Consider the following 14,176-nt stretch of genomic DNA (forward strand, 5'->3'; position numbering starts at 1 on the left):
CTCTTTTATTATTTCATAGGAGTGGCAGACAAATCATTGATGTTTTAAAGCAAATGAAGCATTGCACTTCATCTGTACGTGTCCTCGTAAAAATATCTCCAGACTGGAGTCGGCGCCATTCTGCACTACAGCGGATGTCCGCGAGCGGCAGCGAGGAACTGCCGTACAGACCGCGTGTGGCTGAAGTCCTGCTCACTGCACGCACACCACGTGCCTCAGGCCGCGACACAGGGCAACGGGGGCAGCACCGTCTCAGCGACGCCGTAACAGTTCTTGTGCCGTGCGTTTCTGTCGGCATTGTTGATAAAATAGTACTGACCGTTTTCCTGGTTTTCTACAATAGCGCAACATTTCCTACCAGTGCCAGTTTTTCAATTAAAACTTATTTCTTTTTTAAAAATAATGTTTGTTTAAAACCGAAAAAACTGTTTCACTGCTGCTAAGGGTAATTGATATTTCATTTATTTTGCTCCAGCATTAATAAAAAATAAAAAGCTCTGTGATTACCGAGACCAAACATATACCGAAAAATACCGGTTATTCAGGTCTCAAATAACGGCATCGGGTTTAACTGATCGGTTTTTCCCATACCTGAAAGTAAGCCTCAAAACAGGATAGATAAAATCGTGACGACCAGGTCTCAGAAAAGGATTAAAAATCGAGAAATCAAATACTCAGGCGCTGCTGCATAGAATATACCTTCATGGAATAATAAAGGACAGGAAATTGTTGTGGAAATGGAAGAACATAAAATAAGCGTATGCACACTGACCGAGATGAAAAGAAACGGGAAAGGCTCAACCGTAAGAGGAAGTTACACACACTATTCTACTCCGATGCTGACAAACATCTAGCAGCACATGCAGGAGTGGGAATTCTAATTCACAGCCGGCCGCGGTGGTCTAGCGGTTCTGGCGCTGCAGTCCGGAACCGCGGGACTGCTACGGTCGCAGGTTCGAATCCTGCCTCGGGCATGGGTGTGTGTGATGTCCTTAGGTTAGTTAGGTTTAAGTAGTTCTAAGTTCTAGGGGACTTATGACCTAAGATGTTGAGTCCCATAGTGCTCAGAGCCATTTGAACCATTCTAATTCACAAGAAATTTAATAATAACTTTACTGGCGTCAGCTGTGTCAATAAAAGGATAACCAAGATGATAATAAAGGAAAATAAATCTGTATGTGCAGATGATGTGGGAAGACGTAAACAAGAGACAATGAGCTATAATAATCTTCAAGCTGTAATTGACAGCCGGCGGGTGTGGCCGAGTGGTTCTAGGCGCTTCAGTCTAGAACCGCGCCACCGCTACGGTCGCAGGTTCGAATCTTGCCTCAGGCATGGATGTGTGTGATGTCCTTAGGTTAGTTAGGTTTAAGTACTTCTAAGTTCTAGGGGACTGATGACCTCAGATGTTAAGTCCCATAGTGCTCAGAGCCTTTTTTTTTTTTTTTTTTTAATTGTGACTGTTCCCTAAACAGGGAAAGTTTTCCTCGTCGGAAATCTCAATGGACAAACTGTTGATTCGGTTATCCAAACCTCAATTAAAGATTTAACGAAACAGAAATAAATGAAACTGGAGGAGAGCTGATTAATTTTTCATCATCGAACTAACTGTGTATTAATATAGTAGAATGGTAATGATGTAGTAGAAAGCTTCGTGTGCCGTTTACGTCGCTTCCCTGCCAACGTTTACGTATTACATTTTTGTTGCTATGTTTTATTGCAAGGTATAGGAGGATTTTGCTACGGGAGGCTAGCGAGTAGGTAGGATCACCAGGCAGACCCGTCAGACAACGCGCCAGGTGGTCGCATAGCGTGGGGAGGGCCGGGCGAGCGACAGCCGTGTGGCAGAGGGGCAGAGGCACGGTGGGGACTCAGCCACCTCTCTGGCCGTCAAGAAGCGAATCTTTCATCAACTATATTTACTATTTAAGCAGCCGTGCTGATGACGTTACTTGCACTGAAAACTTGTTAGTAATAATTTCAGTATCACTCCATTAGAAAATGATAATTATAAATTTCAGTTACTGTCAGCGCTTATTGATGGAAAGGATGGACCAGGCGCCAAACTGTTAAGATAGCTCTCGACTAGTGGACGATCGGTTTCCAAAGTAGCACCACGTAAACTGAAATGCAGAGTGCAAGTCCGGATAAACATAGAGTAAACTGTTGCTTTTGTCTCGGAAAATATATTTGTGCGATTTCATGTTGATTCCAAGATCGTGTGAAGCATTTTTGAGACTTTGTCTCTGTTTGGGAACTAATGAATAATGAGCAGGAAACTAATTTTTGTTATTAACGGTAGACTGGCTCTAGAAATCATCTTACTAATTTTGTGATTGGTGAAATAAACCGTAATTAGTTGGCATCCTAACATTTTACTATTCTTATTATGCTTACCATTTCAACATACTCACTCTTCACATTATTATGCACTGTTTGTGGTAGAAGCGTTACAGATCGCGACCGAAGGAGAAGAAACCTAGTGGGGCAACGTCTATGAGACGCCAGGTAAGCAAGTCGACTACAAATCGGTTGCGAGAAGTGTGGGGTGGACGTAAATCACACATAGCGTCACCATGCGTCCCCGTGTACGTATTGTGGCAGGACATTCACTCCCCTGTCTGCTGTGCGTGGATGTGTGACCAAAGTGGCAGACTAAATTCTGAACAAGCGCTTCTGCAGCTCTCATGTGACAGTGTTACAGCTGGAAGCTCTTTAACACTGTTCGCGGACGATGCGGTTGTGTATCAGGAAGTAGCGCGGCGAGAAGACAATATCGATTTTCTGAAGGACCTGCAGAGGACTGATGAATGGTGCACGCTCTGCGAGTTCACCCTGATCGTAGGTAAATGTAACGTACTGCGAATACGTAGGAAAAGAAATCTACTACTGTACAACTACACTATTGATGACAAATTGCTGGAAACGGTCTCTACCATAAAATATCTAGGACTATCTATCCAGAGCGATCTTATGTGGAACTACAATATAATCCAATCAGTAGGAAAACTGGACACGAGACAGATTAATAGGGAGAATGTTAAGGACATGTAACTCACGCACGCAAGGCGTGGCTTACAAGGCGCTTATGTGACCGATTCTTGAGTATTTTTCATCAGTCTGGGGCACATACTAGGTAGGACTGACGAAAGAGACAGAGAAGATTCCACAGAGAGGGGATTCGTTTATTCCGCAGGTGAGCGCTACACAGACGCTCAACAAATGCCAATGGCAGCCGCTGCAAGAGAGGGGTTGTGCATCACAGTGAAGTTTCCTATTGGATTTTAGAGAGAGCACTCTCCATAAGAATCTGACATGCTACTTCCTCCATCACGCATCTCGCGAAATGACCACGATGAGAACATTCGAGTTATTAGAGCCAGTTCAGACGCTTCGCCATTCGCGACCGGAGCGGGGAAGGGGGGATCAGTCAGTGGTACAGTAGCTACCGCCCGCCACACACTGCTACGCGGCTTGCGGAGTGTGATGTAACTCCGTCCGAACAGGCATTGGAAGGCCCAACAGTACCGACCAGCCGTCGTGTCGTCGTCAACCCACAGGGGTCACTGGATGCGGATAAGGAGGGGCATGTGGCCAGTCATCAGACTGGGAATGTCTGAGCAGTACACTAAATCACCTTCTCGTTCAAAAAATTTGTAAAATTGCTGCTCTCTCTTTCTATACATGTATATGCTGGTTCCAACTGGCAATAAGTTCTTTTCTTTTAATCTAGAGCCAAGCAATTCAGCTTTTCTGGCTGTATGTCAGTTTACAAGACCCGAGCCGCTACTTCTCAATCGAGTAGCTCCTCAGTTTGCCTCACAAGGGCTCAGTGCACCCCACTTGCCAACAGCGCTCGGTAGACCGGATGGTCACCCATCCAAATGCTAACCCAGCCCGACAGCGCTTAACTTCGGTGATCTGACGGGAACCAGTGATAGCACTGCAGCAAGGCCGTTGGCAGAGTATGACGTAGATGCAGATTAATTTTATGTGGTCGTTCCAGTTCGTATCGCTCTGTAAGCATACTCCGAGATATTTTACGGAAATAACTGCCTCCAGTGATTGTTCTTTAACTTTGCAATCATACACTAAAGGTGTCTGTATTCGCAATACGTCACATTTGTTTGTATTCAGGGTTAACTGCCACTTACTGCACCAAACGTCGATCCTTTGTTGGCCTTTCTGCATTTCGCTACAATTTTCTAGCGTTTTGACGTCTCTGTCTACATCGTCATCTGCAAAAAGCCTCATTGAACTTCCGACTTCATATACTAGGACACATATACGTGTATTGTGAAAAGTGACGGTTCTGTAACATTTCCCTGGGTAACACCCGAAGTTTCTTTTATGTGTGAAGACCTCTCTCCATTCAAACTGATACGTTGTGTTCTTTTTGGTAACAACTCTTCAGTCCAGTCACACAGCTGGACTGATATTCCGTGCTCTTGTTATTTTATTGATTAGGCGGCCATACGAAACTGTATTGAATGATTTTCGGAAGTCAAGGAAAATTTTTGAGTTCAAAGCAAATGCTTTTTGTGGTGTCACCGCCAGACACCACACTTGCTAGATGGTAGCCTATAAATCGGCCGCGGTCCGTTAGTATACGCCGGACCCGCGTGTCGCCACTGTCGGTGATTGCAGACCGAGCGCCACCACACGGCAGGTCTCGAGAGACTTACTAGCACTCGCCCCAGTTGTACAGCCGACTTTGCTAGCGATGGTTCACTGACAAATTACGCTCTCATTTGCCGAGACGATAGGTAGCATAGCCTTCAGCTACGTCATTTGCTACGACCTAGCAAGGCGCCATTATCATTTGCTATTTATCTTGTGATGCATGTACCGTCAGACCGATGTTCACCAATTATGAATTAAAGTTAAGTATTCCAGTAGTTACTTACGTTCTTTGCTACTATAAATTCCCTTAACTGTTCCAGACCTCACGCCAGCCTGCGTAAGCTTAAATGCGTGCCTTTCGGCTTCCATAGTGGCTTGGCTGTCTTGCCAAGTCACAACACTTTTCTCCCATACTGGGCAATGATTTTGAAAGAAGAAGTAGATATACGAGTCGCACCTTTTAATTTACTGCAAAACGTACATATGCATTGTGATTTGTATTTCTCATACATAATCCTGCTCTTATTTTATAATTTTTATTTCTTATCATGATAATAATAGATCTATTTTATTATTTGAATTGTAACTATGCATGTTTATGTGCCAAATATCGATTATTCTGGCAATATTTGATTGGCGCCAACAAGCACGCACAGTTTTGATGTCTTCAAATGGTGACAGGCAAGCTTGAGCGTCTTTCCATATTTTTGTATTTTACATTTTTAATATGAAAAGTTACATTTATAATCAGGATGTAAGGACTTAGGATCACTTCTTAACAAACATAATATGTATCCTTATCTTCTGCACTCACTTATTTATTTATTTATTGTATGATAGAAACAAATATGTGTATACAATACCTGTAAACAAATGTACACAGTCACTGGCTAGCACAATCTTACATCTCCAGGTCTAGTTATCTTATCTATTAGATTGCTTCATGTGATGCATGGTGAATGTCGATTATGGTTCCTTTGTTGGCTCGAAGACAATGGTCGGCAGCAATATGGTGGATTGACTGTATGGAGCTACCACAGTCGTAATGTGCACAACTAGCTCATCCCCAATTGTCAGTTAGATAATAGAGGAGAAGTGTTCTTTTAAAGACAATTCAAGGTTCATTTCTAATTACGCCAGTTGCAGTACTCTCAATACTGTCATAGCAACAACAAGGTCACACGTTGCAACACCCCCTGAGGTGGCTGTCCCCCCCCCCCCCCCCCCCAATCTGCTGTAATGTCACACAATGACACAACTCTGCTAAGTGGTGAGACCTCTGGATCCTCAGATGTTTTGGTTCGATTGCCTGCATGTTTAATTATCATATTATGTTGTTACTCTCCTACTATGCATGGATCCTGAAATATATGTCATCATTTCATCGGGTAATTATGTAAGATATTACGCAGGCCAACGAAAAACTTTTTTAAAAAAAACTTTTTTACTTTGATAGCTGATATTTATAGATTTTTAAGAATTGAATTTAAATCAAGCCTTAGTTTTTTCGAGCAATATGCTTTTTACTATATAGTATAAAAATCCTATGCTGTATGGTGAACAGAGAAAGAAGTGAAATGCTTTGTTACAACATAAGCATGGTTTGTATTTACTGTAAGCTAAATAAAACAATGTTATGAGTTAATAGAGGTTTCACTTGTCAGCTGGTATTGGTTTGTATTTTCTTTCTCTTTTTCCTTTGAAGCTTCTTGTGTAGCTTTTTCTACGATGAGTGGTTTGCTGAACTTCTCAGTAAAGTGACCAACAGTATTCCCCCATCACGTTGGTGTTCCAGCGGCCTTGGTAGCATTCTTCCATCACTTTAAGGTCCTGGTGAAAACCAAACTCATTCATCAGACTGGGCAGTACACTAAATCACCTTCTTATTGAAAAAATTTGGAAAATTGCTGCTCTCTCTTTTTATACATGTATATGCTGGTTCCAACTGCCCATAAGATCTTTTCTTTTAATCTAGAGCCAAGCAATTCAGGTTTTTCTTTCGTTATGCCCAGATCCCTAACCAAATCGTTAAGCTGGGTATGAGTAAATAATTTGGGCTGTAGACTTTCTATATTACAATGGAATTCATAATCGCCTTGTTCATCTAAATCAGATTGTACATCAGAAAATACTTCTGTTGGAATAGAGTTTAAATCACCTGGTGTTTCAGGAACCGGCAAATGTACACCACGCCTTACCGAAGGTTAATTTAGCTTATTACCTTCATTTTTTCGAATTATGACCTGTAATATCAACAGTGCTAAAGGAGCAATCATTGGAATGATTTCTTGGCTCCCTCCATATCATAGGAACAGCAAATGTAAAGGCTTTCGTTTTTCCTTTTAGGACAATTTTCTCAGATCTTCAACACACACATAACATACCTTATGTGGCGCCCAAGATTTTATTTGATCACTAAGTTTAGATCCAAAGTATGGTAGGCAAACCTTTTTCACTGAGTCTGTAATGTTTCTTTGGTGTTTTTTAATCACAATTTCACCACAAATCTATCAAAAACTATCAGCAGAGTTTTTACAACCATGAATAGACATTGTACTGACCACATGTACAGGAAAGGGGAAAGTGAGGTTAGGTTGACAGTAAACAAGACTCCATCTGTTAACAAAAAATAGAATCGGCCTTTTTTAGCAAGCAAATGTTTTTCAGCAGTGCTACCAACGTCATCTACTTTCATTACACCTCCTTTTTAAATTATTTTAACTACATAAAAGCTGTTAAATTCATTAAAAATCGCTTAATTTTATAAATTTAGCTGTAAAACGTGAAGAAATGGTGGGTAATACAGTTTTTTTTAAGTATCATATTTGGATTTCCCTCCCTAAAAACATAAGAGTGAGGTATTTTCACCAAAAGAGTTATTCCATCGTTGGCCTGTGAATTATCAGACAATTATGTTGCTCCTTGGGTGCTGGGATTGCGTCCTGAGATGTATGTCATAAGTTTGTCAGATAACTATACTGTCCATAATGTGATATTTCCCGTTATACTCTTTGAAAATGAAATGCACTTTTCAGGTTCTTGGCTATAACATTAACCGAATCTTCAGGCAAACGTAATTCACTCAAGTGTTTAGTGAGGAAATGAACATGTTATCTGCTCGAATTGTATGTGCCAGGGAAGTTTATAACTCAAATTACACGAGTTGTGCGCTGCACCACACAATTTAATAATTAAATAACAATGATCCCTAACAACTTTTTCAGTTGTTTTATCTTACAGTTGACTGCAAACGCATTCTCATATAATGAATGACTTTCAGGTGTTTCGAGTATATGAACAGAGGTATTATAAAGATCATCAGTCTCACTGCAAGTTCTTCCAGCTCAGAGAGCAACCATCTTGCAGGACCTGTACCAGTGTACAATTCGATATGGTGAAGAGATGGATCGTATGAACATTGGGCTTTCTATGCTACTGCAAAGAGTACATGTTGTTCTGTGATAGCGGTTTGTGAAATATTGGGATCTTCTTCAGATTGCACTACAGATTGAGTACAAATTCCAAGTCTGAGTAGAAAGTGAATGGTAGTTTCTGTTTGAGGAGAAAATTTTTAAATTTTGTGTATTTATCATCACCTGTCTATACAATGGGGAGCTTTTATAGAACTGTCATGCTACTGCTCAGAAAAATTTTCGCTCTTGTCAAATGTACTGAAATATCTACTGCAGATGTACTGTACACCATGACGTTTATTCAGCTGTGATAAAATAAAATGTGATAACAGGTTTTTTATCAAACAGTAATTCTGCTTTGTATTTCTTTCATCAGAAATGATCGTGAAATCTGTATGTTTTTTATGCTGCCTTGCAAATTCTGAAAAATGCAGGGAGCCAACAACTTTATGAGCAATCTTACCATCACTATCCTTGGATGCATCCAAGGTGTATATATGAATAGAGATATGCATATTCTGCTCATCAAATTTGTCGATGTGCTGAATTTTCATTGAATAACCAATGCTTTCACGTATATAATACCAGAGCACTCCAGATGGTCTCCAAATTATTCTCACAGCCCACACTATGCAAAACAGAATTCATCTTTATTTATTACTTTAATAGCCAGTATCTCCTGGAATTTTTATTTATGAAGAACTCTCATTACGTTGATATTGGATGCATGCAAAAACGTCCAAAAACAGCATGTTACTTTATACTTTCCAGAGCCTCTTTCTTCGATTTCTGATAACCTTGTTCGTAAGCGGTCATAGACATAGTTCCCTTACCATTCAGTGAGCGAGGTGCTTTGCAGTTCTACATTTATTCTGCTCTACAAATGTATGACTGCCATCTCAGTCACATTGTGATGTGTAGGAATTGCAAACCCACAGCATAGCATAGCATTGCTTAAACTTACTTGAAGAATACTGAGAGTTCTTTAAATTTTAGATATCCTTTGCCTCCAGACTGATTTACATGCAGCAGAAATGTAAGGGGCGGGGGGGGGGGGGGTTTCCAGATATCCAACAGCACTCTTAATACGAGCTTGTGCAATTCTGTTTCTAATAGAATACCAAATCACTGAATAATTTAGGTGTGCAGTCTGGCTGATCGCAAGCAATTGGTCTTCATTACTGGAGCTGCTGCTGGTACTTCTGTACTTACCACTGATGGGACTCTACTGCAGTCGAATCGTTTTTACCGACTGTGCACCTCCAGAATGGGTGAGAGGTGGGTGTGTTTCCCAGAGTGAACATCCATGCTCAGGTGATGGCACGCTGCTTCTGCAACTTCTATGTGACGTAGGCGTTGGAGTGAGAATAGCAGCAGACTTCCCACTGACATCATTCTGCTGCACCCACCATGGCCACCTCCTTGCCTATGTTGATGTAACGAGTTAACACACACAAGTGTTGCTCTGCAATGTGCATATACCACATTTATAGCATATCCCCACCACCTTTTTTCAAATTTAGTTGTAAGATTATTTCTTCTCCACAGAAGTTGCAAGTTGACTGTCTTGGTCAACAACATTCACCTCAAGCATATGCAATGTTCGAACAGTTACAGGGAGATACATAAGATCAGGTGGAGTCTCTAATATTTTGTACCCAGCACAAACTGCAGGAAAAAAAATAGAAACAGAAATTGTATGTAGCAGCTTATCCTTTAAATACATATCTCTTGCGACATTGCATTAAACATGAATTTTCAGGAATATATTTACAGGCAGGTCAGATTTGTAAACCTTTTCAGCATCCAAAGTTAGATGTTCTCCTCTCAAAAAACCTAAAAGTAGTATTACTAAACCTTCATTCTCAAAGTCAATACCCTCTTTAGTTGCTCATATCTCTGCTTTAAGTGTCTTGGTATTTTCAAGTGACTTGAACCCTTTTTACACTGTTTTAAATGTGTGTTTATATTGTCGAAACTTATTGACCCTCTGCCATACTCAAACTATTCACTCAGTGAGTGAGTATATTTATGTATGTCTGTTTGAGTTTTTGCAGAATAGTATGAATTGTTTAACATATCTGCAAGTATCTTGCATAATATTAGTTTCCCAATGCTTTTGTTGCAATAAAAACAAATATACATTGTAAATAATTATGTTTATTAACATTTTTACATACAGGAAATAAAAAAAGTTGTTGTTGACACATTTCTTATTGTTCGTTCTGCCTTACATCTCTACAGTATTGTTGAAATAGCGTTTTTGTACCCTATAAATGCTGCTTGCATTTTGTTCAAACCAACAGGATGAAGGATATATTTTGGTTCTCCATCTGTAAACCAAGTTCTACATGTTTAATATTTACAGGAGTTATGGTAGGAGACTTCGGTACTGCAAGCATACATTCACTTATGGGTTGGTCTAAATGATATTGTATGGTACATTTCATGTACATAACTTATAACATCGTTAAATAACGCTTTCACATATCGTTGCCATCGACTTTGCTGTCGCAATCCATTGCCAATACAATTTCATAACACTTCAAAGTTTTGAATACATACATTGTGAAGAGTCCTGTGATGTTGATGAGGACTTCAATACAGGATTATCATAGAGGTTGATGATGGTTGCCTTGTTTCTACAGATGTTCATGTCAGGAGGAATTTGAGCCAGAACATAGTCTGTTGTCATCGACTTCTCAGTGCGCTTCATCGGCTACATTGCTCTCTCTACTTCATCTCTCTAAACTGTGTTTTAGCATTATGACGAACATTCTCATTTTCTACTATAATTTCACATTCACAAAGATATACTAATCTTACATTTGCATGTTTGGAACCATATGCTGTTATCATACATATCCTGATGATTGAACATGGAGATAATAGAATCTATTTGAGGATAAAGGGCTCTCTGGATTAGCACAGTTGGATCATCATGTGAGGTCATGACAGGGGGCAGGGCATGCACCCGCCTCAGAGGGTGTTGCAACATGTGACCTTTTTGTTGTTATGATAATATTGAGGCTAGGGCAAATGGAATAATTAGAAAGTGACATAGAATTGTCTGTAAAAGAACATTGCCTCCCTACTTTATATAAGCACATTTGCCTTGTCCAGTGATAATCTATTTCATTAACCTCTACTGACGTCTTGGAAGATCGAATCCGTCTGTCTGTATGAAAGGGTCCTTGACTAGATGTTTGTTGACTACTGATGACTGCTCTTACTCAATTTTCCATGAATGATTGACAATGAAAGAGGACACAAGGTTTTATGCTGTGCACCATGAGATTTTCCTAGATTTCAAGCGTTGGTATTCTGCTTGTGCAGTATCTCGGTGAATGGGTAGCTGAGAATTCCTGTGATTGTTCTTCCAGACCTTTAGGAGAGCTGATCTTCTTACAGCTGGAGGTGGGGTGATGCTGAGAACAGGAAGTCTTAGAGTGTTTGTACTCTGAATACATCTCGTAATGCCTGATTGAGTTGCACATCTATCTTCTTAGTGTGAGCACTACTGATCCTGGTCGAACAATAATCTGCAGTAAGAGAGCATCTATAATAAGGTTAAAGCTGTGGATCTTAAAACACGAGCATTAGCTCACCATAAGGTACCACCAAATTTTTGAAGACTTGCTTCTCGTTTTGGCTTTAGCTGCTACAACTGAAATATGCTACTTTTAAATTAATAGTTCTGTCTAGAGCTATTGGCCTCCGAATCTTACGTCTGGTAAGTAATCTGACTGTCTTGTGCATAGATGTAATGCAGATATAACTGTTTTCTGTGGATTTAGGTGGAGGCACCATTTCCTGAGGTATACATCAAAGACTTCCAAATCAGTGGATAAAGAGGTTTCAGCATCAGAAACGTTGTGGCTCTAGGCAGCCAAGCTAATGTCATCTGCATAAATCGCAGGAGAGCTTCTGTTAAGTTTGGAAGGTAGGAGACAAGGTACTGGCAGAAGTACAGCTGTGATGACTGGGCGTGAGTCATGCTTGGGTAGCTCGGTTGGTAGAGCACTTGCCTGTGAAAGGCAAAGGTCCCGAGTTCGAGTCTCGGCCCGGCACACAGTTTTAATCTGCCAGGAAGTTTCATATCAGTGCACACTCCGCTGCAGAGTGAAAATCTCATTCTGGAAACATCCCCCAGGCTGTGGCAAAGCCATGTCTCCGCAATATCCTTTCTTTCAGGAGTGCTAGTTCTGCAAGGTTCGCAGGAGAGCTTCTATTAAGTTTGGAAGATAGGAGACGAGGTACTGGCAGAAGTAAAGCTGTGAGGACGGGGCGTGAGTCGTGCTTGGGTAGCTCAGTTGGTAGAGCACTTGCCTGCGAAAGGTAAAGGTTCCGAGTTCGAGTCTCGGCCCGGCACACAGTTTTAATCTGCCAGGAAGTTTCATATCAGCGCACACGCGGCTGCAGAGTGAAAATCTCATTCTGATAAAGCAATATTCCTGAAGACGTTCTGTTAAGCTGTGAGCGTACAGGCCAGAAAGGTGTGACCCCAGCACAGGCACTTGAAGTAAACAATAATTCAGTTTTAAGTAGCATGCATCTGTCTTTGTCAGAGTACATATGAAATTATGTATTGCTTAAGATGTTATAAAGTAAGTCCTTAAATTTACGACATGAGCTAACAATCGGGAATTCCTAAAGATGTCCTTCTCAACAAGCAGTGTCGTAAGCAGATGATAGGCCCGAAAAGGCAGCTACACTTTCTAATTTCTGCTCATACCCATTTTGTATATAAGTAACGAGAGAGAGTCTCTCTTCATTAAATTAATTTCGGTTTTCAAGCTGCTCTGCTGTGTTTATTTTTAACGAAAGAGTGTGTTTTAATTGTCCCTATACGTTCAGACAAGATATGCTATTAGGTGGTATCGGTCAAGCATACGGAATTCTAATGTAGTTATATCAGTTATATCACATATTACAGAAAGGGAAGTGGACATAAATGTAGATGAGATAGGAGATGTAATACTGCGAGAAGAATTTGACAGTGGTTTGAAACAACTAAGTCCGAACAAGGCCGTGAGAGTAACCAATATTCCATCAGAACTATGAATAGCCTTGGGAGAGCCAGGCACAACAAAACTCTTCCATGTGTGTATTAGATGTATGAGAAAGGCGAAATGCCCTTAGTCTTTAGCAAGAATGTAATAATATCAATTCCAAAGAAAGCAGTTGCTTACAGGTGTGAAAATCACAGAACTATCAGTTTAATAAGTCATGGTTGCAAGGTACTAACAGAAATTCTTTTCAGAAGAATGAGAAAGCTGGTAGAGTTCAATTTGAATTCCAGAGAAATGTGGGAACACGCGAGGGAGTACTAACCATACAATTTATCTTAGAAGATGGGTTAAAACTTATGTTTATAGAATCTGTAGATTTAGATAAAGTTTTCGACAATGGTGAATGGAACACCCTGTGTGAAATTCTGACGGTAGTAGGGATAAAATAAAGGGAACCAAAGGCCATTTACGACTTGTACAGAAACCAGAGGGCAGTTATGAGTCGAGGCGCATGAAAGAGAATTTGAAGTAGTAGTTAAATTTCAGGGGGAAGAAATGAAAGCTTTGACGTTTTCTGATGAATTGTAATTCTATGAGATACAGTAAAGGAATTGGAAGAACAGTTGAACGGAATGGACAGTGTCTTTAAAGGAGGATATAAGATGAAAATCAACAAAAGCAAAACGAGCATGATGGAGTGTAATCGAAGTAAATCAGATGATGTTAAGGGAATTAGATTAGGCAATGGAGCACTGAAAGTAGTAGATGAGTTTTGCTGTTTGGGCAGCGAAATAGCTGATGGTGGCCAAAGTAGAGAGGATATAAAATGTAGACTGGCAATGGCAAGAAAAGTATTTCTGAGAAAGAAAAATTTGTTAACTACAAATATAGACTTAAGTCTTTGGAAGTCTTTTATGAAGCTGTGTTTATGGACTGTAGCCATGTATGGAAGTGGAACATGGATGATAACCAGTTTAGAGAAAAGACAATAGCAGTTTTCGAGAGGAAGTGCTACAGAAGAATGTTGAAGATGCTGCCGTTGCTTCTGCCGTGCTGCGTTGAGCCTGCATCGCTTTGCTGCTCAGTCCTAGGACCGAGTTACCCGTGCTGTGGTTGCCGCTGAATCCG

General features: G+C 40.5%; 1 protein-coding gene and 1 pseudogene across 1 annotated transcript in view; both read right to left on the minus strand.

Moving 5' to 3' along the window:
* Positions 1 to 3,844: 3,844 nt before the first annotated feature.
* On the minus strand, positions 3,845 to 3,962 carry LOC124554282 (annotated as a pseudogene).
* Positions 3,963 to 10,222: 6,260 nt separating this feature from the next.
* Positions 10,223 to 14,176, minus strand: part of LOC124554111 — a 171,749-nt gene continuing 167,795 nt past the window's right edge. The window contains exon 8 of the mRNA XM_047128177.1: positions 10,223 to 10,369. Within this exon, the coding sequence (XP_046984133.1) occupies positions 10,275 to 10,369 (95 nt within the window). The 3' untranslated portion in view covers positions 10,223 to 10,274. The remainder of the gene's footprint in view (positions 10,370 to 14,176) is intronic.

The sequence above is a fragment of the Schistocerca americana genome, chromosome 11 (assembly GCF_021461395.2).
Source record: "Schistocerca americana isolate TAMUIC-IGC-003095 chromosome 11, iqSchAmer2.1, whole genome shotgun sequence".
In the NCBI taxonomy this organism is placed as follows: Eukaryota; Metazoa; Arthropoda; class Insecta; order Orthoptera; family Acrididae; genus Schistocerca; species Schistocerca americana.